This window comes from Monodelphis domestica, chromosome 3 (assembly GCF_027887165.1).
Source record: "Monodelphis domestica isolate mMonDom1 chromosome 3, mMonDom1.pri, whole genome shotgun sequence".
Classification (NCBI taxonomy): Eukaryota; Metazoa; Chordata; class Mammalia; order Didelphimorphia; family Didelphidae; genus Monodelphis; species Monodelphis domestica.
In genome coordinates this window covers 103,148,259-103,176,159 of record NC_077229.1, presented here as the reverse complement: position 1 = coordinate 103,176,159, position 27,901 = coordinate 103,148,259, and the positions used below count along the sequence as shown (strand labels likewise).

At 40.4% G+C, this 27,901-nt stretch overlaps 1 protein-coding gene and 1 long non-coding RNA gene across 4 annotated transcripts; both read left to right on the top strand.

Moving 5' to 3' along the window:
* The first annotated feature begins 5,752 nt into the window (after positions 1 to 5,752).
* Positions 5,753 to 13,355, top strand: LOC103105807 (uncharacterized). The gene is made up of 3 exons (XR_008917456.1): positions 5,753 to 6,139; positions 7,175 to 7,308; positions 13,075 to 13,355. It is a non-coding gene; the product is annotated as an uncharacterized LOC103105807 (long non-coding RNA).
* A 1,632-nt stretch (positions 13,356 to 14,987) lies between these two features.
* Positions 14,988 to 26,609, top strand: LOC100015907 (vacuolar protein sorting-associated protein 28 homolog). 3 transcript variants are annotated; one of them, XM_001364740.4, is made up of 9 exons: positions 14,988 to 15,542; positions 15,849 to 15,877; positions 16,129 to 16,166; positions 16,843 to 16,932; positions 19,015 to 19,120; positions 19,274 to 19,375; positions 24,272 to 24,325; positions 24,533 to 24,624; positions 24,860 to 26,609. In XM_001364740.4, exons 1-9 carry the CDS (start codon positions 15,506 to 15,508, stop codon positions 24,975 to 24,977), a joined length of 666 nt encoding a protein of 221 aa, XP_001364777.1. In that variant the 5' UTR covers positions 14,988 to 15,505; the 3' UTR covers positions 24,978 to 26,609. The 3 variants fall into 3 exon arrangements, with proteins under 3 accessions (XP_001364777.1, XP_056678864.1, XP_056678865.1); XM_056822886.1 differs by lacking the exon at positions 15,849 to 15,877 and having other exon boundaries at positions 15,187 to 15,542; positions 16,829 to 16,932; XM_056822887.1 differs by lacking the exon at positions 15,849 to 15,877 and having other exon boundaries at positions 15,524 to 15,542.
* The last annotated feature ends 1,292 nt before the right edge of the window (positions 26,610 to 27,901 follow it).

Below are 27,901 nucleotides of genomic sequence, written 5' to 3'. Positions count from 1 at the left end.
ATGTAGTGTGCATGCCATTTCCCTAATATATGAAATTAATTTTGTTTTATGATTTTGACACACTCAGTCTTACATATAAGTCTTGTTTTCCATCTGTCCTCTTCTTGTATAAACAAATGTACAAAGTTCAAAGTCTTTGCTGTCCATTTCAGCTTTTCCTCTTTGTTTCTTCTCTCTAGCAGCTTTTCTTGATGCTTTTCATCTGGGATGCTTTAAAATATTTTCCTCTGGGCTTGTTTAAAATCTTTTCCTCAGGGATACTTTTCCTCTGTGATGCTTTTCCTCTGGGCTGGAAAGTTATCTTCTCACTATGCCATGCTTGACTGCTGGGATCCTGTTGTCTTGAACATTATGTGTCACTATTGGTTTTTTTGTGCTATACTTTTTGGTGTTAATCAGTTTTTGTTTTCATTTCTCAGCACAATCTTTTGTCTAATTATCTTCTATGTCTGTTACAGTGATGTTGAATTTTTTCTGGTTTTATGTGGGAACAGTGAAACCATGAGTTGTTCCCTGCAATTGTTATAGCTGTTGGGGTAGTAAGCAATACTTCATGTGGTCCAGTCCATTTTATGTCTATAGCCAATTTTCTATTTGAAATTTTTTAAGTATACTCTGTCTCCTGGTTTGATGTTGTGCAAATTGTAATCCAGGGGTACTGTTTGTTGTATCAAGCCCATTTCATGTAACTCTGCTATTCTGCTACAGAAAGATGCCAGAAAACCTATACTACATCAAGAAGATCCAGAATGAACTTTGGATATGGTTGATTGAACTGAAGTCTGATTGAACATTTATTTGAATGTATACTCCTATGCCAGAAGGGGACTGCCCCTAATTTGACTTTTTGTCAATGCATCTAGCAAAACATTGGTTTTGCTTTCTCTTTTCTACTTCTCCCTAACTATTGTTAATTTCTTCTTGGAAATTGAATATTGTATACATCTATAGTTGAAAGTGCTTTAGGACTACAAGATGATTATGTTAAATGATCAATAGGAAGACTATTCTCCCATGATCATCAGGGGGGATTGTGAATTTTAAATTACTCCACCCTACTTAGACCTTACCTTATGGGAAGATAAAGTTGTAATCTCCTGATTGAACAATAAAGGTACTTAATTCTTACCTTATAGTGAAGCTAGAACTTTAAGCTAAGTCTATTTTTAGATCTTAATACTAAAAGATTTTAAGTAACTATAAAGGTTAAATTAATCATAAAAAGAACAAGTATCTTAATACAAAAAGGTGTTAAGTAACTATAAATGGTCAAATTAATCACAAAAAGGTCAAGTAACTAACAAAAGATGAAGTTAATAAAGAAGTGACTCTAAAGATATAATCTAATCAAAGAAGATGAGAACTAAAGGTGAGGCATTTAGAGGAGGGACACAAGGGTGAAAGGTATATATATTTGGATCACTTCCTCTCTCCAGTACCTTTGGCGGTGGAGAGGTGGCTGACAGCAGCGTACTGGGCCTTTCGGCATCTTGACATGGCTACAGCTATTTTCCGGTTCAGTGGTGAGTTTCTGGCTGAAGTTTCCCACGTTTACTTTCCAACGTTATCCTCTTAGAAGCCTCTCATTTCTTTAGAGACCTAGAGGTAGAGATTTTAAAATCCCCCTGGCACAGGCCAGGCAGGAGAAATCCTATATCCTCTTCTCCCCTTTGCCTCAAATTCCTTCCTTCTATATTAATAAAAATTACCATAAGTTTTCACATTGACTTGGGCATTTTATTTGGGATTTTCCTCTGGTGACCAATTAATTTGGATTTAAGGCAAAATCCTAAAATTATCTTTACATGCCTCCAAACCCAGAAGTCATGCTTCTATGCCATGTTGCCTCTTTGGCCAATAGAAGTCATTGTAATAGAGTGGCTCATTTTGAACACTTACTGGAAAATGGAGTAAAGACCACCTTGGGTTCCTTCTCTGGGCAAGACCCTCAAGAGGGAGGGAACACATATTCCCGGTTCCTAGAAACCCTTTAGTTTTGTTAGGAAAGATATAGGCCCCACTGCAGAAGACCCATTACATGCTTTCATGTAGTGTTTCATTTAAAACAAGAAGTGTAGCCCTCCTTCCTAAGAGAACCTTTGTCTAATGCTATAAATATGACCCCCACTCTTAGAAGACTTGGTTCTCACAGGAAAAGCTTTTTTGGCTCCCATACCCCAACTGTCCTGGCCACTACACTAGGCCAGAAAAGGAAAGCCCATGTTTCACAATGGACCTCCCCCTAAGAAAATTGTTCTCTTACCTCCTCTCTCTCCTGTCTCCTATCCACTTGTTTTGCAGAATCTAGAGGAACTTAATTTAAGCATGAATCCTTTGGGAGATGGCTGCTCCCAGGCCCTGGCCTCCCTCCTGCAGGCCTGCCCTGTTCTCAGCACTCTGCACTTGCAGGCATGTGGCTTCAGTTCCAACTTCTTACAGAGCCATCAGCACACCATGGACAGTGCCTTGCAGGGTGAGCTGGCAGCTCCAACACTCAGATGAATCATTCTATCAGCAAGCATTTCCTAAGCTCCTACTGTGTGCCAGGCATCAGGTGCTGTGGCACTGGGGATAGAAATACAAAAAAGGAACAGTCCCAACTCTGGGAGCTTATATCTGAGCAGGAAGAGAACAAATACATATATAAGTATGTGCAGAATAAATACAAGGGAGGGGAGGGAGGACATGAGCAGTCATAGTATCAGGAAAGACTTCAGATGGAAGAAGTTGGGGCTTGAGGGAGGCAGCCAGTGCAAAGTCTGTGTGCTACATTTTTAAGTAATTATTGCTTTTCTAAAGTAGAGAGGGCTACTTGGACAGGAAATGTTGCTTCTGTATCGCCAGAGCAGTTTGCTCAGAGGGTGTATGACCACATAGTATCACTGGATATAGATCTGTAAGGGCCTTTAGTGATCATCTAGACCACACCCAGCATTTGACAGAGGAAGAAGCAATCTTGGATCAAGTGAACTGCTGAAGGTCACACAGGTAGCAAATAGCAAAACTGGGTCTCAGACTTAAGTCCTTTGATTACAGATCCATTGTTTAGCCCAGAGGTGTCAAACACATGGCAGGCAGCACTCCCCAGTGTAGTCTGGGCCAGATTAATGTATAATTGGAAAAGAATTAACAAAGTAAATAAAAATTCAATAGGACATAGATAGTGTTAACGTTTTATTGACACCTGTGGTTTAGCTGACTGTACCATGTGTTTTCCCCCACTCCCTAGATAACATAACTTAGATAAGGAATATTGCAGAGGAGATCAAGAGATCCCTGTGTGTGAGGATGGATGAAATGACATTTTCCTAGCTCAGGTTTGCTTAAAAGCAGGGCACAACTGCATATGATGATGAATTTTGAGAATCAACAGTTCTTTGAATGTGGTACATGATTTCCCAAGAACAGCTTCCTAGAGGAGGTAGCCTAGAAGTGGAAGAACCTCTTCTGAGCCTTGAGAATTCCCTATGGGATTTTGGGGTGGGGTAGGGGGAGGGAGGGATAGGGTTAGACACAGGTTGGGGAGCCATTTGAAGAATAACTGTGGCTTTTAGGAGTGGGAAGAGAGGCTTAGTTTAGTTACCTACTTGACTTTGAGCCTCATCTTGTATAAAATGCAATTTCTTGGATTTGAGTAGTTTCTAACCATTTTTGGAATGTGTCTTGCTTGAAGCGTAGGTGCCCAGCACCTGAAGATATTGTCTCTGTCCTATAACACAATGGGAGTCCCAGCCCTCACTAGGGTTCTTCAGATCCTACCTCATAGTGTCTTAGCTCGGCTGGAGCTTGGCTCAGTGATGGTCAACAAGAACAGCTTGGGATTCATGGAGCCTCTGATCAGATACCTGACTCAGGTATGCAGTAGAGCCTTTTGGGATAGGGGAGGAGAAAGCAGGCAGGGCAGAAACTAGCAAAGTAATAATGATACTTTTGCTTTTGTTTTTCTGAGATGAAGGCCTTTCCTTGTATCCCCAACACTTAGGACAGTGCCAGTCACATAGTACTCACTCCATAAAGGCTTGTTGACTTGTTGAGTCATTAGGACAGAAAAGAAAAAAGGATTCAGAAAAAAGACTCCCTGTGTCTGAGTTTGAAAAGTGAGCATTGGAAACCTTATGAAAAACAAAGACAGTGTTTTTTGTGTCTGTCTTTTTTTGTTTTTTTTTTAAACCCTTACCTTCCATCTTGGAGTCAATACTGTGTATTGGCTCCAAGGAAGAAGAGTAGTAAGGGCTAGGCAATGGGGGTCAAGTGACTTGCCCAGGGTTACACAGCTGGGAAGCGTCTGAAGTCAGATTTGAACCTAGTTCCTCCCATCTCTAGGCCTGCCTCTCAATCCACTGAGCCACCCAGCTGCCCCCTGTCATATTTTTGTAGGCTGTGAATGATGGGATGCTACAACTTGGAAATTAAAATATTGAGGAGAATTCTATATATTAAAGTGTTGTCAGATCTCAACACAAAAATGAGCAGTTACGATTTCCCTGTTCTCCCAAGAGGTCTTGAGGTCTTGGCACTCCTGAGAGGAGGGGTAACTAGGAACAAAGGAAAGGTAGGAGAGAACAAGATTTTATTAAGAAGCTCCTATGTGCCAGACACTATGCTAAGCACAAACATTTGATTCTATGAGGAAAGGCTTAAACTCAAAGGAGATCAATACATATGTCCCTCAACCTAAAATCCCTCCTAGATTTTCTTCTCTTCTCTATTTTCCAGCTCTATAGGCTCTCCCAGATTTCCAAGGCTGAGATTCTTGTTGAACCAGCTATTTAATTTCATTTTATTTTATTTTTTAAACATTATTTTATTTGGTCATTTCCAAGCATTATTCATTGGAGACAAAGATCATTTTCTTCCCCCCATCCCCACCTATCCCATAGCCGATGTGCGATTCCACTGGGTATCACAAGTATTCTTGATTTGAACCCATTTGGATGTTGTTGGTGTTTGCACCAGTATTCATTTAGAGTCTCTCCTCAGTCAAATCCCCTCAACCCCTGTAGTCTAGCAGTTGGTTTTCCTTGGTGTTTTTACTTCCACAGTTTGTCCTCTGCTTGTGGATAGTGTTTTTTCTCCTAGATCCCTGCAGATTGTTCAGGGACATTGCATTGACACTAATGGAGAAGTCCATTACATTCTATTGTACCACAGTGTGTCAGTCTCTGTGTATAATATTCTCCTGCGTCTGCTCCTTTCGCTCTGCATCACTTCCTGGAGGTTGTTCCAGTCTCCATGGAATTCCTCCATTTTATTATTCCTTTTAGCACAATAGAATTCCATCACCAACATATACCACAATTTGTTCAGCCATTCCCCAATTGAAGGGCATCCTTTCATTTTCCAATTTTTGGCCACCACAAAGAGTGCAGCTATGAATATTCTTGTACAAGTCTTTTTCCTTATTATCTCTTTGGGGTACAAGCCCAGCAGTGCTATGGCTGGATCATAGGGCAGACAGTCTTTTATCTCCCTTTGGGCATAGAAACCAGCTATTTCAGACTGTGCTGATTCCTTTTCCATAATGTTTTATGACTTCTAAGTGCTCCTGGCGATATGTTGTCCTTCAGAATCCTACAGGCCAGCTCTACCCACAGAGGTGGATTTCCCTGAGGAGCCTGGAGTTCCATATCCTGTCCATTTCTGAGGTCTTCATCCAGTGGTAGATAATAGTCAGGAATATGGGCTCACTCAGGCTCTATAGGGCATAAGTCTGTTGTTCTTTTAACTACTCACATTTTGTCTTAGAGTCAATATTATGTATTAATGGCTAGGCAATTGGGGGTGAGTGACTTACCCAGGGTGACACAGGTAGGAAGTGTCTGAGGCCAGATTTGAACCCAGAAGCTCCCCTGTCCAGATCTCAGATCTGGCTCTCTATCCTCTGAGCCACCTAGCTACACGCGGGGCACAAGTTTTTCAACCTCGCGGACTGGACTCCTTTTGTCCAGGGATGTTCATTTCCTCAGAGCCTTCATCTGACTTTGACTCTGGGCATGTGTCATAAACTCTTTGATGTTTCTCTCCTTTCATTTGTGCCTTCTTGAGTTCCTACTATTTGTGTCTAGGATGGCTATGCTCTGACACATCTGACCCTGTCTGGCAACTACCTGAATGATGAAGCCATAAGAAGTCTGACCAGGTAACATGGGATCCAGGGCTTCTACCATACCGAGGACTAACATTCTGCTAGTATTACACTAGCCAAGATGAGGGGATAGTCCAGAAAATACAGCCCAACTCCCTTGCTTCCTACAATGTCCCTCTCAGCAGGCAAACAACTTCTCATACCAGATATCTTGAAAACACAAACAATCCTTGACCACAAACATGAAGATAGTTAATCCAGGGTGGCAGACATAAAGCCAGTCAAGCCTTACTGAATTTCATGGCTCTAGATGCTTCTGTCTGACCACGCAAGTGTAATTCCAATTATTTCTAGCCCACTCTCTCCTCTATTTTACTTGACTGTCCCAAATTCTCTTCTTCATTTATCTTGCTTTCATCTTCAGCCCAAACACTGTTTTCCTTCTTTTCTCTCCCCTTTGCTTAGGCTCCTAAGCCCCTTCTTCCTTTATCTGTTCACCTGAGTCCTGGTGCCCTTCAGTCTTACATTTCTGTTTTTTGTCTACAGTCCTGTTAGTCATTAACACCTATAAACACACTTCTGTTTACTGAGACCACATGACAGAATGCATCAGTTACAGCATGGCAATTCAAGGAGCTATATAGACAAAGACTAGGACAAGCTTTCCTCCTTCTGGTCCCTTGGACTGTAACTCAACAGTTACTCCTAGGAACCAGTAGCTTCTGTCTTTAACTAGTCTGTATTAAGGAAGGCTCCTACCTGACCTGTCTTTGAGGTTACTTGAAGAGACGAAGGAAAGCTTCCTTTAGAATCCTGAAATATAAATGTATTTGGTATGATGGAGCTTGCCTTGTCTGTACCTGAATTCCAAGCACTAATCTAAAACTAGTATTTTCTGCCTGCTACTATTTTAATTTTTTATCTTACGGCTGTTGCTCCTCACTAGGAACTTAATGTTTGTTGAATCGAGTGGAAAAAGATTCCCTAGCAGTGTGTTGACCATGAAGGGCCAGTGGTTGTTGGCTATCAATTTCTTCCTTCTCTCCCTTCTGGATCTATTCCCCACTTCCTTTTGTCTCATCTTTCTAGATGTCTTTCCATCTGCCCCTCATTAATCTCACTGGACTTGACTGCCAATCCTAAAGTTAGCTGTGTCAGCCTGGAAGAGATCCTGTCAACCCTTCAGGAAAGAAATTCTGGCCTTGATTTCCTTGGTCTTGCAGGTGAGAATTTGGGTCACCCTGACTTTTTACCCCCAAACCCAAGTCAATTTAGTTGGCATAATTTATGTCTCAACTTTCATATGGATCCAAACATGGATATAATGCCATCTTGGAATGAATGAAATATGATGCAGAAAATGATCTCAGAAAAGTGAGAGAAATGCCACCTGTTAAAGAAAGCTTGTTCTAGGAGCTGTGGGAAGACCCAAAGGAAGGAAACATGGTGTCATGGGCAGGTTGGGGAACCTGAATCCTTATTCTATAACCTTCTGAACTTGGTATTCTATTGAATTTGAAAGGTAGGGGTTAACATCCCTTCTTATGACCTTTGTGGAGAGGAAGTAGCATTTCCACTTGGCCTGGCCCAAAGGGAATGATTCGTACCCAGAGTTTGATTCTGAGAGAATTGGTCATCAAAGTTTCTAAGCTCCTTGTTTTAACAAATTCCTCCACATCCCCTTCCTGTCCTAGGAGAAGGGATTTAGGATGAGGAACCAAATGTTGGGAAATTGTCTTCTTGGGATTTTTCAACTAGTTATTTGCTGTCCAGGCCCTATTTTAATCAGTAAGCCTCCTGACTGAGCTTTTCCTTTGTCTTTAGATATGATCTTATCAACCACAGATAGCATTAAAAAGTCCTGGCATTATACTCTTCCTTGAAGCCTGGTGGGAGAAAGGAATGCTGCCAGTTAAGAAACTGAAATTAATTCTTGAGATACCTTAGTAATCATTGTTTCACCAAATTTCTATTCATTAGCCACATGTAATATTTCTAATTGACTCATTAGCAGCTTTTGTTGTAAGAAATATTAAAAGTAAATGTAAGCCAAGGCATTTATCAGAGGCTAACTGGAGATCTCTGATCTAATCCCAGCCACAGGACTTTACTTAAAAAAAAAAAGAATGAGGTGACCAAGAAGGTAAGCCAATGGACTGTTATGCCTCTGCATTCTGCACATCTGTGTTTAAGATCCAACTTAGTGTTTGCTTTTCAAAGCAGGGAGGAATAATTAGCAGAGTTCACAGAATCAGGATCTAATAATATGTTGAGAGGCCAGGACATTGGGCTGAGTCTAATAATATTGAATTTAATTGGGACAAATGTAAAGTCTTGGACTTGGGTTAAAAAAATCACCTTCACAAACAAAATGTGGGGAATGTGGCTACACAGAAGTTTTGAAATAAAAGTTCTCATTGTAAATCCAGTATGAATCAGTCAACAGCCTGCTATGGCCACCAGAAAATAAGACAAGACAATCATAACAATCATAGTAAATTAAGAAAGGTGTTATTTCTGGGTACCAGATTGGAAAGTAGAAAAACCAGGAAGGTTGAGATCCTCAACAGCATCCTTTTGTAGATTCATTAATTAAAGTAAGTAGGAGAGAAGTTTGGTGGCTCAGTGGATAGAAAGCAAGGCTTGGAAATGGGTGGTACTGGGTTCAAATTTGGCCTCAGATACTTCCTACCTGTATGACCCTGGGCAATTTTCTTAAGCCTTATTGCCTCTTGCCACTCTTCTTTAGAATCTATATACAATATCAATTCTAAGAAAGAAAGAGTTTTTATCAAAAAATCAATAAAGTAAGTAGGAATGGTTTTAGCTTGGAGCAAAGATGGTTTAGTGAGGGGACACTGTATCTGTCTTCAGGTAATAGAGGTCTTTTCCATTGAAGCCAATTAATAGTGACTTCTGATGCCTGGTTGCAAGACAACAGAACTAGGTGTACTATATCAAAGAATGTAGGAGTCCATTGCAACAAATTAAAACTTGGTTTCTGGGTAAATGTCTTAGCAATTAGACCTTTCCGTGGATGCAGTGGACTACTTATGGAAGTGTTGGCTCCTCAGCACTCAAGATCTCCTAAAGACTGGATGGCTACGTGCAGTTCTATTGAAGAGGATTACTGCTCTAGGACTCATTGAGTTAGACCATCTCTGAAAACATTTCCAACTCTGACATGATATGAGGGGGAATAGGCCTCAGTATCCCCATCATGATCATGGCTAGAATAGGACTCACCTCATTGCTTTAGGGTCAGTGCAGTCAAGGAAAGATCTTTGGAAGTCAGTCAGCAGACCATGGGAATCTATTATGTAGTGTTCTAAATGGTTCTATTCAGCCCTGACTGAACATATGTATTAAGCACCTCTTTTGTGCTTGCAAAGCACTGTGCTAATGCTGAGAGGAGATATAGAATGTATTCTAGTGGAGGAATGGCCAGAACATAGATGACGGAAAACTTTGTGACAGAAGCATTAGAAAGGCGCCCGTAATGTGGTATGATCCACCCTGAAGGAAAGTTGTTATTAATGGTGACCAAGTGGAGTTTGAGAGAAATAGTAATTGTAAATAGAAATAGAAATAGTAAAAAACAAATGAAGTAATGGGAGGAAAGCATTCCAGGAAAAGGAAACAGCTGGGGTTTGGGAAGGTTGGGTGGGCACCAAATTTTCTAGGATCTTGTGAGGCAGGGGAATTTGGACTTAATTTACTTAGTTTTCTAGTTAAGTTACTTAATGTAGTAACTTAATATTACATAGCTTGGTGTGATCAGGTGGTGAGCTTAGTGATATACTTGCTACGAGTGATAAGTGCACACCAATTTGCCATCAGTATTCTATCTCCTTTCTTGTTTTCTGTTCTTTGACTTTCAGCCTTTATAGAGATAAAAGCTGGACTTTACACATAGTAGGTGCTGAATAATGTTAAGTTTAATTTTCCTTTGACTTTCCAGTGTAACTCTTTCCACCCCTTCTTAGCTGATTTCTATACAATCCATCCTATTGTCCCATACTTTCTTTTTAGTCTTTGTATATGGAAATATCTGAGCCTCCAGAAAAACAATGAAAGTTTATTTTTTACTTTGATGATTTATAATTGATTATAAATGGGAAATATGGGGGGAAATGTCTTGGGGTAAATATAATAAAAAGGATCAGATGAGGTAAGGGATACTAATCTGTGTCAAGAGGCTGAAGAACTACTCCTGCTCTGGCAATATAATAATTATAACCTATTTGAGGGGTGTGTTTACATGTATCATTGTTCAAAACCTATTTCCATATTATTAGTATTTACAATAGAGTGATCATTTAAAGTCAACATTCCCAATCATATCCCCATGGAATCAAGTGATCAAGCAGTTGTTTTTCTTTTTTTTATTTTTAAAAATTAATTATTTTATTTGTTTAAGCAGTTGTTTTCCTTCTGTGCTTCTGCTCCCACACTTCTTTCTCTAGATGTGGATCACGTTCTTTCTCATAAGACCCTCAGAAATGTCCTGGATTATTGCATTGCTGCTGGTAGAAAAGTCTATTACGTTTGATTGAGCCATAATGTATCAGTCTGTGGACAATGTTCTCCTGGTTCTGCTCCTTTCACTCTGCATCAATTTCTGGAGGTCTTTCCAGATCACAAGGAATTATTCCTTGTGATTATTCCTTTCAGGACAATAGTATTCCATCAGAGGGATATGACTGGAGATATAGACTCTAAATGATCACCCTGGTGCAATTATCAATAAAAGGAAATAGGTCTTGATCAATGATACATGTAAAACCCAGTGGAATTGCACATTGGCTGGGGAATGAGGGAACAGGGGAAGTAAAGGACATGAATCATGTAACCATGGAAAAATATTCTAAATTAATTAATTAATTAAATAAAGTTTTTCAATAAAAAGAATAATATCTTAAGGAAAGTGCTGTGCTACTGAGACAGTTGCAATTCATCATTAAATAAAGCTCAGAAATATAAAAAAAATATTCCATCATATACCACAATTTGTTCAGCTATTCCCCAATCAAGGGAGATTCCCCCTCATTATACAATTTTTTGCCACTATAAAGAGCATGTCTATGAATATTCTTGTACAAGTCTTTTTTCCTTATTATCTCTTTGAAATATAAACCCAGCAGTGCTATGGCTAGATCAAAGGGCAGGCAGTCTTTTATCGCCCTTTGGGCATAGTTCCAAATTGCCCTCCAGAATGGTTGGATCAATTCACAACTCCACCAGCAATGCATTAATGTCCCAATTTTGCCACATCCCCCCCTAACATTTATTACTTTCCTTTGCTATCATATTGGCCGGTCTGCTAGATGTGAGGTGATAACTCAGAGTTCTTTTGATTTTCATTTTTCTAATTATGAGAGATTTAGAGCACTTTTTCATGTGTTTATTGATAGTTTTGATTTCTTTATCTGAAAACTGCCTATTCATGTGCAATGAAGGTTTGTTGTTTTTTTGTTGTTGTTTTTTTGTCAGAATTAGTACTTGTTGGCTTGTGCTTGCTTTTTCATCTTACTTTCCTGTTTTGCCTTTGTTTCCTTTGTTTCCCTATTGCCTTCCTGTGGTAGCCCTTTTCAGCTATTTTTAAGGGTCCTTCCAACTCTAATATGAGCCTGTGCTCCTCTGAAATCTGTGCTATGATGGCCATACATATTTATTACTAACATTTACTAGCTTCTCTAATCTGGGCTTTTTTTTTTATCATGTAAAACATACTTCCATATTGGTCATTATCTTAAAAGCACACTCATGCATAACCAAAACCCTAAACTAAAACCCTAAATACACTGATATGAAAGATAGTTTGCTTTGACCCACACCCATCTCATTCCAACAGTTCTTTTTTTGGAGGTGGATAGCATTCCCCATCATAATTCTTTTAGGATTGTCCCAAGTCATTTTATTGCTGAGAGTAGCTAAGTTTTCGCAGTTGATTATGGTACAAGGTTGCTGTTACCAAATCTTTCCAGCTTTTTCTGAAATTGTTTTGCTTATTTCTTATAGCAAATAGTATACCATCACCAACATATACCAGTTTCTTCAGTCATTCCCCAACTGATGGACATCTCAATTTCCTCATTCTTTGCCACCTCAAAGTACTTTTGTATAAGTAGGGCTTTTCCCTTTTTTTATGATCTCTTTGGGATGCAGACCCAGTAGTGGTATTACAGGATCAAAGGGTATGCATACAGCATGTTTGTGAGATCACTGGCAAAGTTTTAGAACCTAGGAATTGGATCATAAGCATTATTAGCTGAGTATTCTACTACTCACTAAAACATTTAAAGTTATAAAGATACCCCCACCCTGAAAGGGTTCTGAGGTAGGAAATACAAGTGATAGTATCCCTAAGTTTCTGATGAGATAACAGGTTTGGGGAGGGTAGGCAGTCACATGATGTTAGATTTGGAACTCAAACCCAAGATTCTCTTGATTCAAATCCAGTTCTCTTTTCACTATCCCATGCTGCTTTTCCAGAAAGTGAATTGCTCTCTGGGGAAACCCCTCATTGGCCTCATTAATACTGTGGATTTAACCATCTGAGTCCATTGCCAAAGCTAATGTGAGTCATTTACATTTCTATGGTGATTTCTATATCCACCTCTTCTTTCTAGTCATCCTTTGGGGAACAGGCCAGATGGGGAGGATACCCTCACTTCACAGCTGAAGAAACAAATTTAAATACCATAGGACCCAAGATGTCACAGGATTTAGAATTAGAATAGACTTTGGTTCATCCATCAAATCAGAGGGTTAGACTAAATGACTTCCAAGTTCTTTTAGCTCTTCAGCTGTACTGTCATTTATTGCATAGATAATAGGGAACACTGGGATCATGGGAAACAAGATTATGAATTTCTCTTTTTATTTAATCATATGGTACCTGGGCTTCCTATTCCATAGACTCACACATGTTAGTGTCTGTTTGATATATTCCACATAAAGCTTTTCCTGTGTCTCTCCCTTTATAGGATGCTCCATTGAAGGGCCCTTGGGCAGCTGCACGTGGGATAAAATCACTTCGCAGCTTCAACAGTTACAGTTGTGCAGTAGCAAACTGAGACTTACTGACCATCAAGTCCTATGCCAGCAGTTGGCCTACAAACAGGATCCTGCCTCCTTCATACTGACCCACCATCATAAACTTTTCTTTGAAGGCCATTGAGCAGCATCCCTTGTTTCTCCTTCTGCTATTTATATACCTGAAGAGCTCCAATAAACCCACCCATGGCCTTAGCCTTTTAAAATCCTCAATAAATCACTGCTTCTTGTTTTATTTATCTACATCACCCCAATGTTGATCCTTGTCCTAGGTGTTCATTGCTCATTCCCCAACTCATTGACATAATTGAAGGAGCCACAAGGCCTCTTAAGGAACTGGTGTTTCTAGGACCCAAATCCCTCTGGTCACCTAGGTGAGTAATAGGCAAGTTTCAGTTGCCCAAGTAGTGTGTAGAATTAGGAGAACAACCCTTAAGACTGCTACTTGTTTCCACAATTATTCTAGGCTCTAAGGTAATTCAGGAGTATGTTTGTTTATTTCCTCATTAAAGAAATGTCAAAATCTCAAAGTCCATTTAAGCCCAAAGTACCCTACCTCAGTTCACTGAATATTATTTCATAGAATGAGAAACTTTTCCCACTGGTAGGCACTCATTCCTTTATATATGAAATTCCTTGATGTAGGGCTTCATAAATATTAGTTACCAAATATATAATTTGTTAACTGAAATTAATAATAGGCATATTATTTACCTGTTGCATTTATAAAAATAGCCATCTCAGATCTCATTGTGACTGTGTGGCACCTTCTGGAAACAGAGCTCACCCCTATTTTAGTTTGTTCAGGATCTCAGGAAAATTCCAACAGTTGAGGAAAGGTATTCTCTTCAGCCTCATTATATTCCCATCCTCAGTCCTCAGAAACAAGCTCTTCAGGGCCAGCTCCCCTTGTTTCAGCACAAAATAACCGTCTAGACTTAACAACAAACTGTCTCATCACCTTTCTCTCTGGCCCAAAATGAAGCTCACACACTCCTCAAGTTCCTAGAAAAGTGTTTGTCACTTGTCTCCTGTTCTTTAGTGACTAGAAACCACCTAAGAGAGGCTTTTGAAATTTTTTCAGGAGACTAGATTTAGTGCTGGAAGGAATTGCCTCTAGTCCCATTTTAGAGAGAATGAGCCAAGAGACCCGATTACCCTTTTCATTTGCTGTGGGCCTGCGGGTCTGGACAGGGAAGGAGGATTTGTGAGGAAACTAATGCCCACATAGTACAATCAGCCCAATATTAAATGGGATAGGAAGAACCAGCTACAGGACCCAAGCTGACTCAGTTTTGTGCATGGAAACAAACAAACAAAAAATGGACTCCAAAGGGCCTTAATATAATAAGGGGTCTCTCCAGGAGTCAAGACCACCACTCAGGTAGGTGTACCAGTAGAGCATAGGACAACTTATACCTATTGTCAACATGGAATCTAGAAACCCCAAACTTGCAGCCTAGAAAGATTTAATGATTAGAGTTCCTCACTGAGGCTTCATTAGTCTCAGACTAACAATAGACTTTAAGGTAGTTTGGGTGGAAATAGCTAATCACAGCAGATGTTAAGTATCCCTTTTGTCCCAATGGTTTCTCCCCTTTAGACCAAAGTCCTTTACCCAGGTGGCCGGGTCCTTAGCTGGGTCTTTCCCTTTTCTGTCCATTGTAAAGCATCAGCCCCTCACTGTTATTCCTGTCTGGGACTCCTCATTTTCCTTTGTTATCATTGTAAAGTCAATCAACTGTCCCTCTCATTCTCGGCGCCCATATTTCGCCTAGAAAGGTATTTAAGCTTGCCCACTTTAATGGCTCCTGGGAACTGTCCAATCTAGCACCATTGGCTTTACGAGGGGTCAGTGTCCAGAGCAACGAGAGTTCAGTTCTCGGACTCTGGGTAGGCGTGTGGCGCACAGTTCTGTGTAGAGGTCTACTATCACACTGAAACCCTTAATTAACGAGTGATTTTCCTGGCATTTAATAGTTCTGTGTTTTTCTAAGTCTACACTGTCCACCCCGCGAAGCCTGTGAAGCTCTTCTCGCCCGCAGCCTCTCACTACTCAGGATGTGCGCAGGCGTGGGGCTTTCGGCATACTAGACGAGCGCCGAAACATCGCTCCGATACAGCGCCATCTTGACTTGAAAGATCCAGTGCCGCTGAGAAGAGCGAGCCCTAAGAACTGGGTGCTTAGCAGATCCAGGTTGCGTCCCGACAGTTCGGCTCCGAGGCGGGCCCCGGGGCCTAAGATCTCAAGCGTCCCCGAGCCCTGTCTTCGAAGAGAAGGCTTGGCGGCAGCTCTCCCCTGACCCTGCCTCGGTTTCAGCATTGTGAGCGTAGGGGTGGGCCCGGGTCTAGCCACCGAGTATGTTTCACGGAATCCCTGCCACTCCCGGGATGGGAGGTGAGTGACCTATCCCTAAGGCGGGGGACAGGCTGGAGGGCTCTCCGAGAGAGACTGGGGGTGTGGGAGGGAAGCAGGACCATCATCTGCAGAGGGCGCCTGGAGCTTGGGCCTAAAGGAGGGGGCGGGGCGCTGCCCCCAGGCTTCCTCTGCTGTGGACCTTAGAGGTAAAGAGCTGAGTTCTGGGAGTAGTACTGGGGAAGGCTTCGTGTTTATTTAAGGAACACCTACAGAGAATAGGTGTCGGGATGGCTGGAAGTAGTAGGTAAGTATGGAGACTTGGTCTACTATTTTCTTTGTTTTCAGCCCCTGGGAATAAGCCCGAGCTGTATGAGGTGAGTGCTACCTTCCGTTGGGGGGGATTCCTCAAAAGTCCCCATTAGCCGAGGCCCTGCCTCCTCTTCCCTCCTCCCCAGGTCCCTCCCCCTCATCCTTGTTGGTAGGAAGAGAGGAGAGAGTCTGAGAGAGATTCCTCTTAATCACCTGCCATCTACATATTTCCTGTAGGCCTAAATAAAATGGGCTCTGGGCTTGTCTCTTGCTTAATAAGACTGAGCTTAGAAAGGTTCTCTTTTCTCTCTTACAGGAAGTGAAGCTGTACAAGAATGCCCGGGAAAGAGAGAAGTGAGTCCCTAAGAGAATATGGAGAGGGGGCAGCTGGGTAGCTCAGTGGATTGAGAGCCAGGCCTAGAGACGGGAGGTCCTAGGTTCAAATTTGACCTCAGACACTTCCCAGCTGTGTGACCCTGGGCAAGTCACTTGACCCCCATTTCCTAGCCCTTACCACTCTTCTGCCTTGGAGCCAATACACAGTATTGACTCCAAGATGGAAGGTAGGGGTTTAAAAAAAAAAGAGAGAACATGGAGAAAGAATAAGGCCTTATTGAAGGGGGAGGGGGTGAAGGGGAGGGTCCTCACCACCTTATAGCCTTCCCTTCTGTTGGTCCTCTCTAGACCAATCACTGGGGGTCATGCTCTGTTGCATCCTTGAGGCCATTGAAGGCTACAGTTACAGAAGGGTACTTAGAGAACCCTGGAGAGAATCTCAGTGGGCTTGGCTATAACTGCTGCTCTCTATTCCTTCTGTTTGGTAGTATTGAAACATCAAGGAATCACTTTTCCCCTAACCCTACTCTTATCTCCTTGGTTCTCTGTGGACATTTCTTTCTTCTGAGCCTTCAGCATTGCAGTCTAGGATAGGTTGTAGAGGGAGTCATGACTGCTCATAGGAGAAGAGTGAAGTAACATGCTTTTTAACCCTGGGAACTATCACCTTGATTAACCAGGTCCATACCTTTAGGTATGACAACATGGCAGAGTTATTTGCCGTGGTGAAGACAATGCAAGCCCTGGAGAAGGCATACATCAAGGACTGTGTCACCCCTAATGAGTGAGTGTCTTTACAGAAGGGGGGGGGTGGAAAAGAAGGGAAAGAAGAAAGGTATCTTTGACCTTTGACTTGGTTTCTAGGTATGCTTTCTGGTTTTCTGGATACTCTGAAATTCTGTGATTGAACAGCTGACTTCTACTCTCCATCACCACCTGTTTCTGTGTATAAAGACATAAGGTAGATCTAGGAAATGGTGACTAGAAAGAATCCTCTAGCTGTGGAAATATTGCTAACTCCAAACCATACCCAGGTTAGAGTCAAACTAGACTAGGTTTTTAATGTTCCAAACAAATTCAAAGACTTGTCTACCTTTTATTCTCATTCTTTTGTTCCTATTAGATTCACAGAATCCTAAAACAGGATTGGAGGGGACCTTATTGGTCACTTACTTAGACCAGTATTCATGACTATTGTAGATGAGGGGAAACTCAGACACAGCTAGGGCCTAGCCAAAGTCAGACACCAAGTCAGTGACAGAACTGGGAGTAGAACTCAGATTTCCTAACTCCAACTTGGTGGTTTTGTTGTTGTTGTTGTTTTTCATTAAATTCTTTCTTTCCTTCTTAAGTTTATTTTTAAAAAAACAAACAACTTTTTCTGCCTTAGTAACAACTCTTAAGACTGAAGGGCAAGGACTAGGCAAATGGAGGTAGATGACTTGCCCAGGATCATACAGGTAGGAAGTGTCTTGAGCCAGTTTGGACCCAGGTCTCCTAATTCCAGGCCTGGCTCTCCAACTACTGTGCCACCTAGCTGTCCTTCTTTCCATAACATTCTAATTTTTAAAACCATTAAGATACTTCTATATGCAGGATAATGCACTAGGTAAATATTGTGGTACAAATTTGCTACATGTGTTGAAATTTACCCCTTTGTTTCCTTCCAATTCTACAGTTCTGTGACTGTTTTGAGCCTCTGTTATGAGGACGCTGTATTGCCAGATCATGTTGAGTATACAATGAAGAAAAATATTTTGGGCAGTATGACATAGTGGAGACATTGCATTTGGAGGTTCTCAGTTCAGATTCTAGATGTTGTCCCTTAAAACCCATATGACCTTGGTTAAAATATGTCATTCTTCTCTGCTCAATTTCCTTCATAAAACTGGGAGAGGGGATATGTTAAACTAGAAGATTTGTAAGATGCTTTTTAGTTCTAAATCGGTAAACTGATGAAGAACTCTGATCCTCTAAAAAGCTTCACTCCCTCTTTCTTGAAATCATCCTTGATTCTCTCAGTGATGAAATTTCCCCCTTAGATTTCATTCAACACTTGGTTTTGTAGCACCCTAATGTACTTGTCCTGAACTATTTTGTATTACAGTTAGCATAACTATTTTGAAAGCTTCTTCAGGCCAGGGATCATATTTTACTGCTTTGCATATTGTCTTCACCTATGTTGACTGAATAGGTAAATGGCATGACCACTATCTTAAGTGTTGTGTATAGTCCAGAAAAGGGTAAAAATAATGATGGCTGGCATTTATATAATGCTTAATGGTGTGTGTAAAGCACTTTACATCCTTTATTTCATTTGATCTTCAAAACAATAGTATGAAATAGATAGGATAGTTCTTTTTAATCCCCATTTTACAAATGAGGAAACTGAGGCCCAGAGTTAAACTTGTTCAAATCATGAAGTCAAGTAAATAATAACATTACTAAGCACTATGTGATATGTAAAATATGAAAGTGCATATGAGTTTATTAGGGGAGTATAGACATTGGAGACTTAAAGGTTTGAAATCTGGGTTTGAATCCTATCTGTACTACCTACTAAGTGGTACTGGCTGTGTACCTGTGAGGAAATAATTTATTTGAAATTTTGCTTTTTCCTTTGTGATATGAGAGGATTAGACTAGCTACTGCTAAGGCTTATTTCAGCTATGAACCCTGCATTTCTTTTACCTTAGCATAAGTTTGTTTTCCTTAAATTAATCTCTTAGTTGTACCTTGATCTTTTAAGACCTAAGTCCATCTCTATTCTGGGCTGGACTCTGATCTAGAGAACCAGAAATTCCTGTACCTCTGTCTTAGGTAAAGGTTTAGGACATGGCCCATGCTGAGGCTTTCTTCTCCACAGGTATACTGCAGCCTGTTCCCGACTCCTGGTCCAGTACAAAGCTGCCTTCAAGCAGGTGCAAGGCTCAGAAATCAGTTCCATTGATGAATTCTGCCGAAAATTCCGTGTGAGTCACCCACTGATGAGGCTGCCCCAGGGTACTTTGGCCCTTGCCCCTGCTCTTGAACTTTCTTTCCAAGTGTATGGACTTTTTCCCCTGGGTTCTAGAACTGTTTTCAGGTATATGACATAACTTCACATCTCCTCACTCCCCTGGCAGCTTGATTGCCCACTAGCAATGGAGAGGATCAAGGAGGACCGACCAATCACCATCAAGGATGACAAGGGCAACCTCAACCGATGTATTGCTGACATTGTCTCGGTAAGTCCTACACCCTTAAGACAGGTCACTTTGGCCTCAGGTCTCTTAAGAGACAGGAATCTCATATCTCCTCAGCCTCATTTATGTGCTATCATTAGAGTGGGCAAGAGGAACTGTACTGGAGGACTGATGGGGAATCCATTAGCAAGAACAAAAAATGATTGAGGCGCCAACTTTCAGTTATTTGAGAAAGCATGAAGAATTTTTCAATGCCCTGCATAAAGTATGCAATTTCTGTATTTCTGCCTTGGCCAAGTGACTTGTGTATAGGTTGGTCTTTGTTCTAAAAGAGAAAATGAAGGAACTGGAAAACCCCTTCTTCATTCTCCAAGCCATTCTGGAGAAGAGTGTATTCTCTAAAAGTGGAAGGATTTCAATAAGAAAACTAAAGGGAATCTGAAGAGGAAGGTTGAAAGGTAGAAGAGCAGGATACAGAAGAAAAAAGGAAGAAGAAGCAGTGATCATTTACATCTAAGTAACAGATGGAAAGTTTTTCTGGAAGAGGAGAAAACTGATTCTCCAAGGAGGAAGCAGCCATTTGTCCTTTAAGGAATGATGATTGGATCCAAGCTTGTTGCCATATAAGAGCTATTCCAGAAAAGGACCAAGAAAGAAAAGATAAATAGTGGCAGTTGCTGATTTCCAGCTGAGAGGTATTAATTTGGCTATCTTTGACTTGATAATAAAACACAGATATCCACTACTTCCAAAACATGAGAGAACTTTTGAAGACTTATCAAAATGGATAACTACTATCCACCTCTGGTGAGTCACAGGGTACAAGTGATACTATCATAAAGAATCTAGAAAATGATTGGCATCCCAATTGTGGATAAATGGAAAGGAAAAGAGTCAGACTTAGGAATTAATCATTTGTTTAAGCTGATAGTGTCTGAGAGTGGGATTTGGATTTCTGGACAAATATAGATCTATCAGACTTGTGGCAGAGATATAGTAGACCTAACTAGGACTGATACATATATACTTGCTTGGCATCTTGTAGAGGGAAAAAAACTAGAGACCAGAGAGAGTGATTACAAGAGAATTAACAAGAAGTATCACTTCATATTCAAGGGAGATTCATAAAAGGAACCAGTGTACAAAGGTACAAAGGATGGCTTCCCAAAGAAGGAGTCCTAGAGATAGTGATGGAGCAAAATAAATATGACCACATAGAGATCCCAGACTAGGATCATGTTCTAGAAGAACCTTTATTCAGAAAGAACTATGGTATAGGTAAAAGGGAGATGCAACACTACCAAATAGTGTTGTAAATTAGGAAATTCTGAAGAAGAAGAAGTCTAGAAGTCAGAGAAGGAAGCATGTAGAGCATCTGCTGAAGTTTAGTGGAGGTAAAGACTGGAAGCAGTACTGTCAGTAGAAGGTAATCTGGACCAGGAAGAGGAAATAATGAGTTCAGGAAACATTATGAACATGACACATGAAGGCATGATTAGAAGTCATGTTGAAGTTCTTTAGTTATCTACATGCCTTTTGGAATTCTTTCTTCCTATAGCTAAGCAGTTGGTTGCTCAATCTACCTTCATGATTATTTCATCCTTCAAAAGGTGGATAAACTACTCTGGGAAGACATAGCTACTTCCCCTTAGCATTGATACATACACACACATGTCTATCTATCTATCTATTTATCTATCTATCTATCTATCTATCTATATACACACACATGTGTACACACACACACACACACAGAGGAAATTCTCCTGAAGAAGTCTAGAAATCAGAGAAGGAAGCATATAAAGCCTCTGGTGATGTTTAGTAGAGGTAAAGACAGGAAGCAGAACTGTCAGTAGAAAGTAATGTATACCAGGAAGAGGAAATAGATGAGTTCAGGAAACATTATGAACATGACATGGGGGCCTGCTGAATAGTCATGTTGAGATTCTTTAGTCATCTACATGTCTTTTGGAATTCCCTTTCTTCCTATAGCTAAGCAGCTGGTTGCTCAATCTTCCTTCATGATTACTTCATCCTTCAAAAGGTGGATAAACCACTTCCTGGGAAGTTAAATGAGTAAAAAGGAGGAAATAGATAGTAAAACCATCATAGTGGAGAATCTAAACTTCCTCCTCACAGAATTAGATAAATGTAAAGATAAAATAGTTAAAGGAAGTTAAGTATTCAAAAGTCCTAGTTCCAAAAGAATAATTTATCATATGTAAAATAACCTACCCATTAAATTCTTGAAGTTCACATTCCTTTAGCAGTGATAGGGCATGTCCTTTATATTCTGTTACTATTTAAAAAACACACAAAAATTCTTATTAAAATTTAAATGAGTGTATTTTAACACTTTAACTTGGTCTGGAATTATGTTATGGTAAACACATGGCAAAACAACAAAACAAAATTTATTCCTGCATACATTTTAATAATGAGAAAAGACTCTCTGGTAGCCCTGACTATTTAAATACATATATAAGAATCTTATGAAATATACATTCATGTACTTATTCCACTAAAGAAATCATTTAGTGTTATCTCACACCTAGTAATTTTCTATTTTATCTTATTGTTGGTCCATTCAGAGTTCCTAAATTAAAAAAGCATTTATACCCAAGAAAATTAGTACCTGTACAATTTTGAAAATGATGTATGTCTAGTTGTTATCTAACAGACAATATTAAATCCTACCAGCAATTCTTAAATTAATGTTAGCTGAATATTTCATGTAAGATTAACATTAAACAAAAATGTATATCTGGGACCAATAGATTATGAAGAGAAGTTGAATATGGAAATAGTAAGTAAAACCAAATACCAGTAACTTAATAGACCTTTTGGGGTGGGGGGAGTTAGGGGGGAGAGGTGATGATAATGGTACAAGTACAAACTAGTAACTGTAGCTTCTAGAGGAAATGAATCTGTCATTCTACATTGCTTTCCCTGTGGTTGTCAATGCCCTATGTAGTATTGTAAATGCCAGCAAGACACAATAAACTGATCTAATACAGATATCACAAAACATCAACATTAGTTACAAATTTCAGAAGTTCTTAGACATCTCTGGAGAATTCTGTGATAATACCTGGATGTGTAGCTGTGGCCAGATGGCCTACAGAGAATTGAGCATCAGTTGGGTCATGTTAATCAAATGCTTTATTTCCTTGCCACATATAAATCATTTTGGAAAAAAGTATTAGAGGAGGAAGCTTGGCATGTGCCCTGCTTGCCACAACTAGCATTGGCTTGAGAGTCTGAGGCCTATGAGTTCTAATCCTTGCTCTGCCACTCAACTCCCTCTATAACTTTAGGCAATCATTTTAGCATTTTGAGCCATAGTCTAAAATAAATGAGGTGGTACCACTGCTGGGTTTATATCCCAAAGAAATAATAAAAAAAAAAGACATGTGCAAAAATATTTATAGCCTAACTCTTGTGGTGGCAAAAAATTGAAAAATGAAGGAATTTCCTTCAATTAGAGAATGGCTGAACAATTGTGGTATCTGTTGGTGATGGAATACTATTGTGCTGAAAGGAATAATGAACTGGAGGAATTCCATGGGAACTGAAACAACCTCCAGGAATTGATACAGAGTGAAAGGAACAGAAGCAAGAGAACATTATACACAGAGACTGCTACACTGTGGCACAATCGAATGTAGTAGAAATGCAAATAATCCAGGACAATTCTGAGGGACTTATGAGAAAGAACACTATTCACATCCAGAGAAAGAACCATGGAAGAAACAGAAGAAAAATAACTCCTTTGATCACATGGGTCAATGGAAATATAATTGGGTATTTAGACTCTTAAGTGATTACCCTAATGCAAATATTAATAATATGGAAATAGGTCTTGATCAATGACACATGTACAACCCAGTGGAATTTCTCTTTGACTACTGGAGGAGGGGAGGGAAAGAACATGAATCATATAACCATGGGAAAATATTCTAAATTAAATAAAAATTTTCAAAAAAAAATACAGATAAAATAAATAAATAAACATATTTATAAATATAAATAAATAGATAAAAAATAAAATAAAATAAATGAAGTGGAACAAGATCATCTCTCAGGTTTCTTTCAAGTCTAAAAGGCTTATGATCCTTGTACATCACAGGACCTAATATCAGAACTGGGGATTGGCATGAGAAGGATGACTCAGATGAAAGGCAAAAGTTGTGCTTTGGAAAGACAGAAGATCAAGCCAGACTTCTGCTTATGAAAAGTGTGGAGAGGAACCATATAAAAATGCATTACAAAGGGGTATCCTTGATCTCAGACTGAAATAACTGATGATTCAGTCTATTTCCAAAGAGGGCCATCACCTTATAAATATTGGCTTTCCATGAAATGCAGACTGATTGCATTCCATTAGTTTCACTTCACTTCCAAATCTTTGATAGGTGGACACAGCTAGGTTGTCTCTTCTGGCAAAACTGCCCTGGAAAATGCTGATTGTGGTTATGATGATGAAGCCAGGCCTCTGCTTATGAAAAGTATGGAGCGGAATCATATTAAAACTTAACAAAGGGGAATCCTTGAAGCTTGAACAAACAAGCTTAGATACTACCCAAAAAGTAACATTGACTACAAATGCAAATGGGGGGGGGGGCATACGTTAATAGATGGCAAAATCAAATGTACTTTCAAAGGAAATAAAATATTTGGAACATCCCTGACCTTTCTTGTTTTAGTTTTAGTTTTGATTTGTTTTTTAACTCTTCTGTCTTAGAATTGATACTGATTCTATAAGGCAGAAGAGCAGTAAGGGCTAGGCCATTGGGGTTAAGTGACTTACCCAGAGCCACATAGCTAGAATCTTTGTTTTTAATATGAGGGAAGACAACTGCTCTGCCTCAAGTACCTTCAAGTCTCTGACAGTTAGGGTTGGAAGGCCTTTACCTAATGTCTGTATTCTCTCCTCAGCTCTTTATCACTGTAATGGATAAGCTCCGTCTGGAAATCCGTGCCATGGATGAGGTGAGGTGTCTATCCCCCTGGCTGAGGGAAAGTGACAGAAGGAAATGCTCTTATTTAGGGAGGGTTTGGGGAGGGGTGGGGGGCACTTCTGCAAGACAGACTTTGAGCAGAGTGCTGTACATGTTTGTAAAAGCTTGGCTGTTTGGGTGGGAGTAGAGAGTAAGGGAGGGTGATCCTTCCTGGAATCTGAGAGAACAATACCTTCAGATCCAGCCTGATCTTCGAGAATTAATGGAGACCATGAACCGCATGAGCCACTTGCCTCCTGACTTTGAGGGTCGACAGAAAGTCAGCCAGTGGTGAGTGTCCCCTGGGAGATGGCTTGAAAGTGGTTGGTCCCTGGGAAGAGAGACTAAACAAGCCTGTCTGTGAGTCATCTGAGAATCTCCAAGTTATTAAGAGCATCCTGAAGAGCCAGAAAAGCACGGCCATTTTTAACAGCTCCATAGTGTTAGGAGGTCCTGGGGGAAAGTCCAGTTTCTGAGGCCTGTGTGGGAATAGCCACTCCCAGTGACCCTTCTCCTTTTCCCACAGGCTTCAGACGCTGAGTGGCATGTCTGCTGCAGATGAGCTGGATGATTCTCAGGTCCGACAGATGCTGTTTGATCTGGAGTCTGCCTACAATGCCTTCAACCGCTTTCTGCATGCCTAAGCCCCAGGGCTCTTGGTCCATCCTACTCAGCTGCAGTTTGAGAGCCAGGACTATGAATTACAGGGCTAGGATCCCTGACTTGTGGGTAGGAGCCTAGAATAAACTACATACTTCCACCCCCTTTCTTCCAGCTTGGTGTGATAAGGATTGGGAGGGCACCTATCTCAGGGTTGCATAAGAATGCTCTTCCTTGACCACTTCTCCAAGAGATGATGAGAAGTGGTGGCCTGGGATTCATTCCTACCAGAGCATTCTGCTTGGGCTGGCCCCAGCCCTTATAATCCAGGGTGCATTAACACAATCACTTCTGCTCACAGATGGTGTCTGAGCCAAGGCATCAGGGACTCTTGGGTTCCTTGGAGAGTGCTTTTCCCCACTCCTTCCTTCTTTTCAAATCCATATAACCCACATCTACTGCTAGCCATTTAAATCTCTCTAAGTTGGAAGAAGGGGGAATGGGTGTGGGATTACAGAGGTAGTAGTCTAGATGACCTGAGTTCACACCTAGTAGCAGTATGTGATCCTGGACAAGTCACTTAACCTCTTTCAGTCTCAGTTTCCTCAACTGTAAAATGGCATAAATATCAGTGCTCACCTCTAAGGGTTGTGTTAAGATCAACTGAGATGATATTTGTAAAAAGCTTGGCACTGTGTCTGATGCAGAGTAAACACTTTATGAATGCTTATTCTCCCCCCCCCCTTAATTTCTCTTAAATCCTTGCAGTGGAATTAAGAATTGGAACTTAATTTGTATCCCTCTGACTCCTTGAGATTTTTTTATTTTGGGCCTTTTTCCAGGTAAGGCTCTGAATCAAGTCATCCCCACTTCCCTAAAGCAGTTTACAAAGTCAGGTACTTGTCTTTTAATCAGGAGCCTCTTGCTCAGGTTGGGCATGGATATTTCTCTGGCAGGTCAGTGGGGTACAAAGGACCCAGCATTGTCTGGGGCCTACAGGGTAGGTCACAGGATAGCCCAAGCCTGCCCAGCCTCTAACCTCTGCAAGAATGGTCATATTATGATATGAACTGATATGAATTAAGAGTCTAAAATCACTTTATCCAGCCAGATAATCCCAGAGATCTTCCATACCCAGGGAAACCTGTGTCCAGTCTATAATCCCCATTCAACCTAAATTTCTGTTGTCGTGTAACTATGTTCCTCACCTCTGTCAGTATATAAGGCTATAGTCCTCCCTGTGTAAGAAGAAACAACTCTGGGAGCACAATGGTGAGGCTCTCTGAGACTTATTCTCCACAGGTAATTGGCCTTAATCCAAAGCTATGTACCCCAACACTCAGGCAGGAAAACAGGATTATTCTGGGTGCAAGGATTTGCTCTGGCACAGAGAGTAGATTGTTTAGACCACTTCAGTAAGAAATTCTGTAGGAGGTGAATGATCAAGCCACATGAGACCCCATGGTCTCTTTCCAGCTCAGATTCATGAATGTTAGGCTTTGGCTTTGGCCTTCCATCCTTGTATTTTTGAATTTGAAATGATACAAGAAATCCTGACACCATTAGATGGACGAACAGTTGGATCGAGCAAGAGGTCACCAAGTATTAACACTAGAAAGACCAGGAATGTTAGTTGACATAAAATTCTTTATTAAAAATTTATTTTGAAAGTAAAATTTCATTCTGATTTTCTTGGCCTTATTTATGGATTAAAACAAAACAATGTCAATCAGTGCAGCTTGGTCTTCTGAGATATTCCTAAATTCTTTTCCTTCTAGTACTAAGGGGTGAAAAACTATATGGGACTAATCTTTGAGTGTTGAACGTTTTCAGAGTGGTTCAGCCCAGCCTTACTATGAGACAAATTCTCTGTGGGCAAATGAGGGACTGTATGTCTGCAAAAGTGGGTTGAACTTTCTCTGATCTCCATGTCACCTTCCTTGTCTCCACCTCACTACACTGCCACCAATAGATGTAATTCAGAAAATCCTTCTAGCTTTGTCTTGACTCCTCTTTTTCTTTACTCCTTATGTTTTTCCTCTTCTCTCAGACCTTTCTCAAGAGTCAACAAGAATTCATTTACTCCAGGCTTATGGAAAATACAGAGTAGAAAAATGACTCCATAGGTCCAAGTCTCAAGGAGTTTATAGGTGCATTCATTATTTTAATTAATTATTTTCTGATGAACATTGCCTTCCCCCTCACTTCCTGATTGAAATAGTGATCAACACAAAATCCGTGTTAAAAACATAGTCAAGCAAAAGAAATCCTTGCATTGGCTATGGTCTTTTTTAAAGCCTCATTTTCTTCCTCTCCGAGTCCATCACCCCTCTGTTAGGACTCTGATAACATGTTTCTTCTATACTATAGAATTGTGGTTGGTCATTGTACTGAGCAGAGTTCCCCAGTACTTCAAAACTATCTTTACACTATTGTTGCTGTATAAATTGTCCTCCTGCTTCTGCCCACTTGGCTCCGTATCAGGTCATACACGTTTTCCCCAAGTTTCTCTGAAACTCTGAAACCGTCCCCTGCATAATTTCTTGGAGTACAATAGTATTATGTCACATTTCCTATACCATAACTTGATCAGTCATTCCCCAGTTGATGAGGGTTACCCCTTCCACTTTCCAATTCTTTGATACTAGAAAGCCAGCTATAGTTGTTTTTGTACCTGTTCTCTCTCTCTTTGATCTTTCTGAAGAGGTAGACATGGTAGTGATTTAGCTGGCTCAAAGAATGTACATGATTGAATAGCAAATTACTTTTCAGAATGGCCAGAGTACCAACTCAAAGCCCCTCCAGCATTTGTCAATTTCCATTTGTGTCAACTTTACAAATTCAGTTGTTTAAATTTGTTCTTCTCTAACTACAGTATGTTTTCATGGGATTATGATAGTTTGAATTTCTTCCCCTGAAGACAGATGGTGTAGTCATATTTGACTACTCACCAATTCAGGAGTGGGTC

Excerpts from the sequence above, each read along its gene's own strand:
- LOC100015907 (XM_001364740.4), top strand. The coding sequence starts at position 15,506 with ATGTTTCACGGAATCCCTGCCACTCCCGGGATGGGAG. Across the intron at positions 24,326-24,532 it reads AAATCCGTGCCATGGATGAG|ATCCAGCCTGATCTTCGAGA; the intron begins GTGAGGTGTCTA and ends CAATACCTTCAG. Across the intron at positions 24,625-24,859 it reads CGACAGAAAGTCAGCCAGTG|GCTTCAGACGCTGAGTGGCA; the intron begins GTGAGTGTCCCC and ends CTTTTCCCACAG.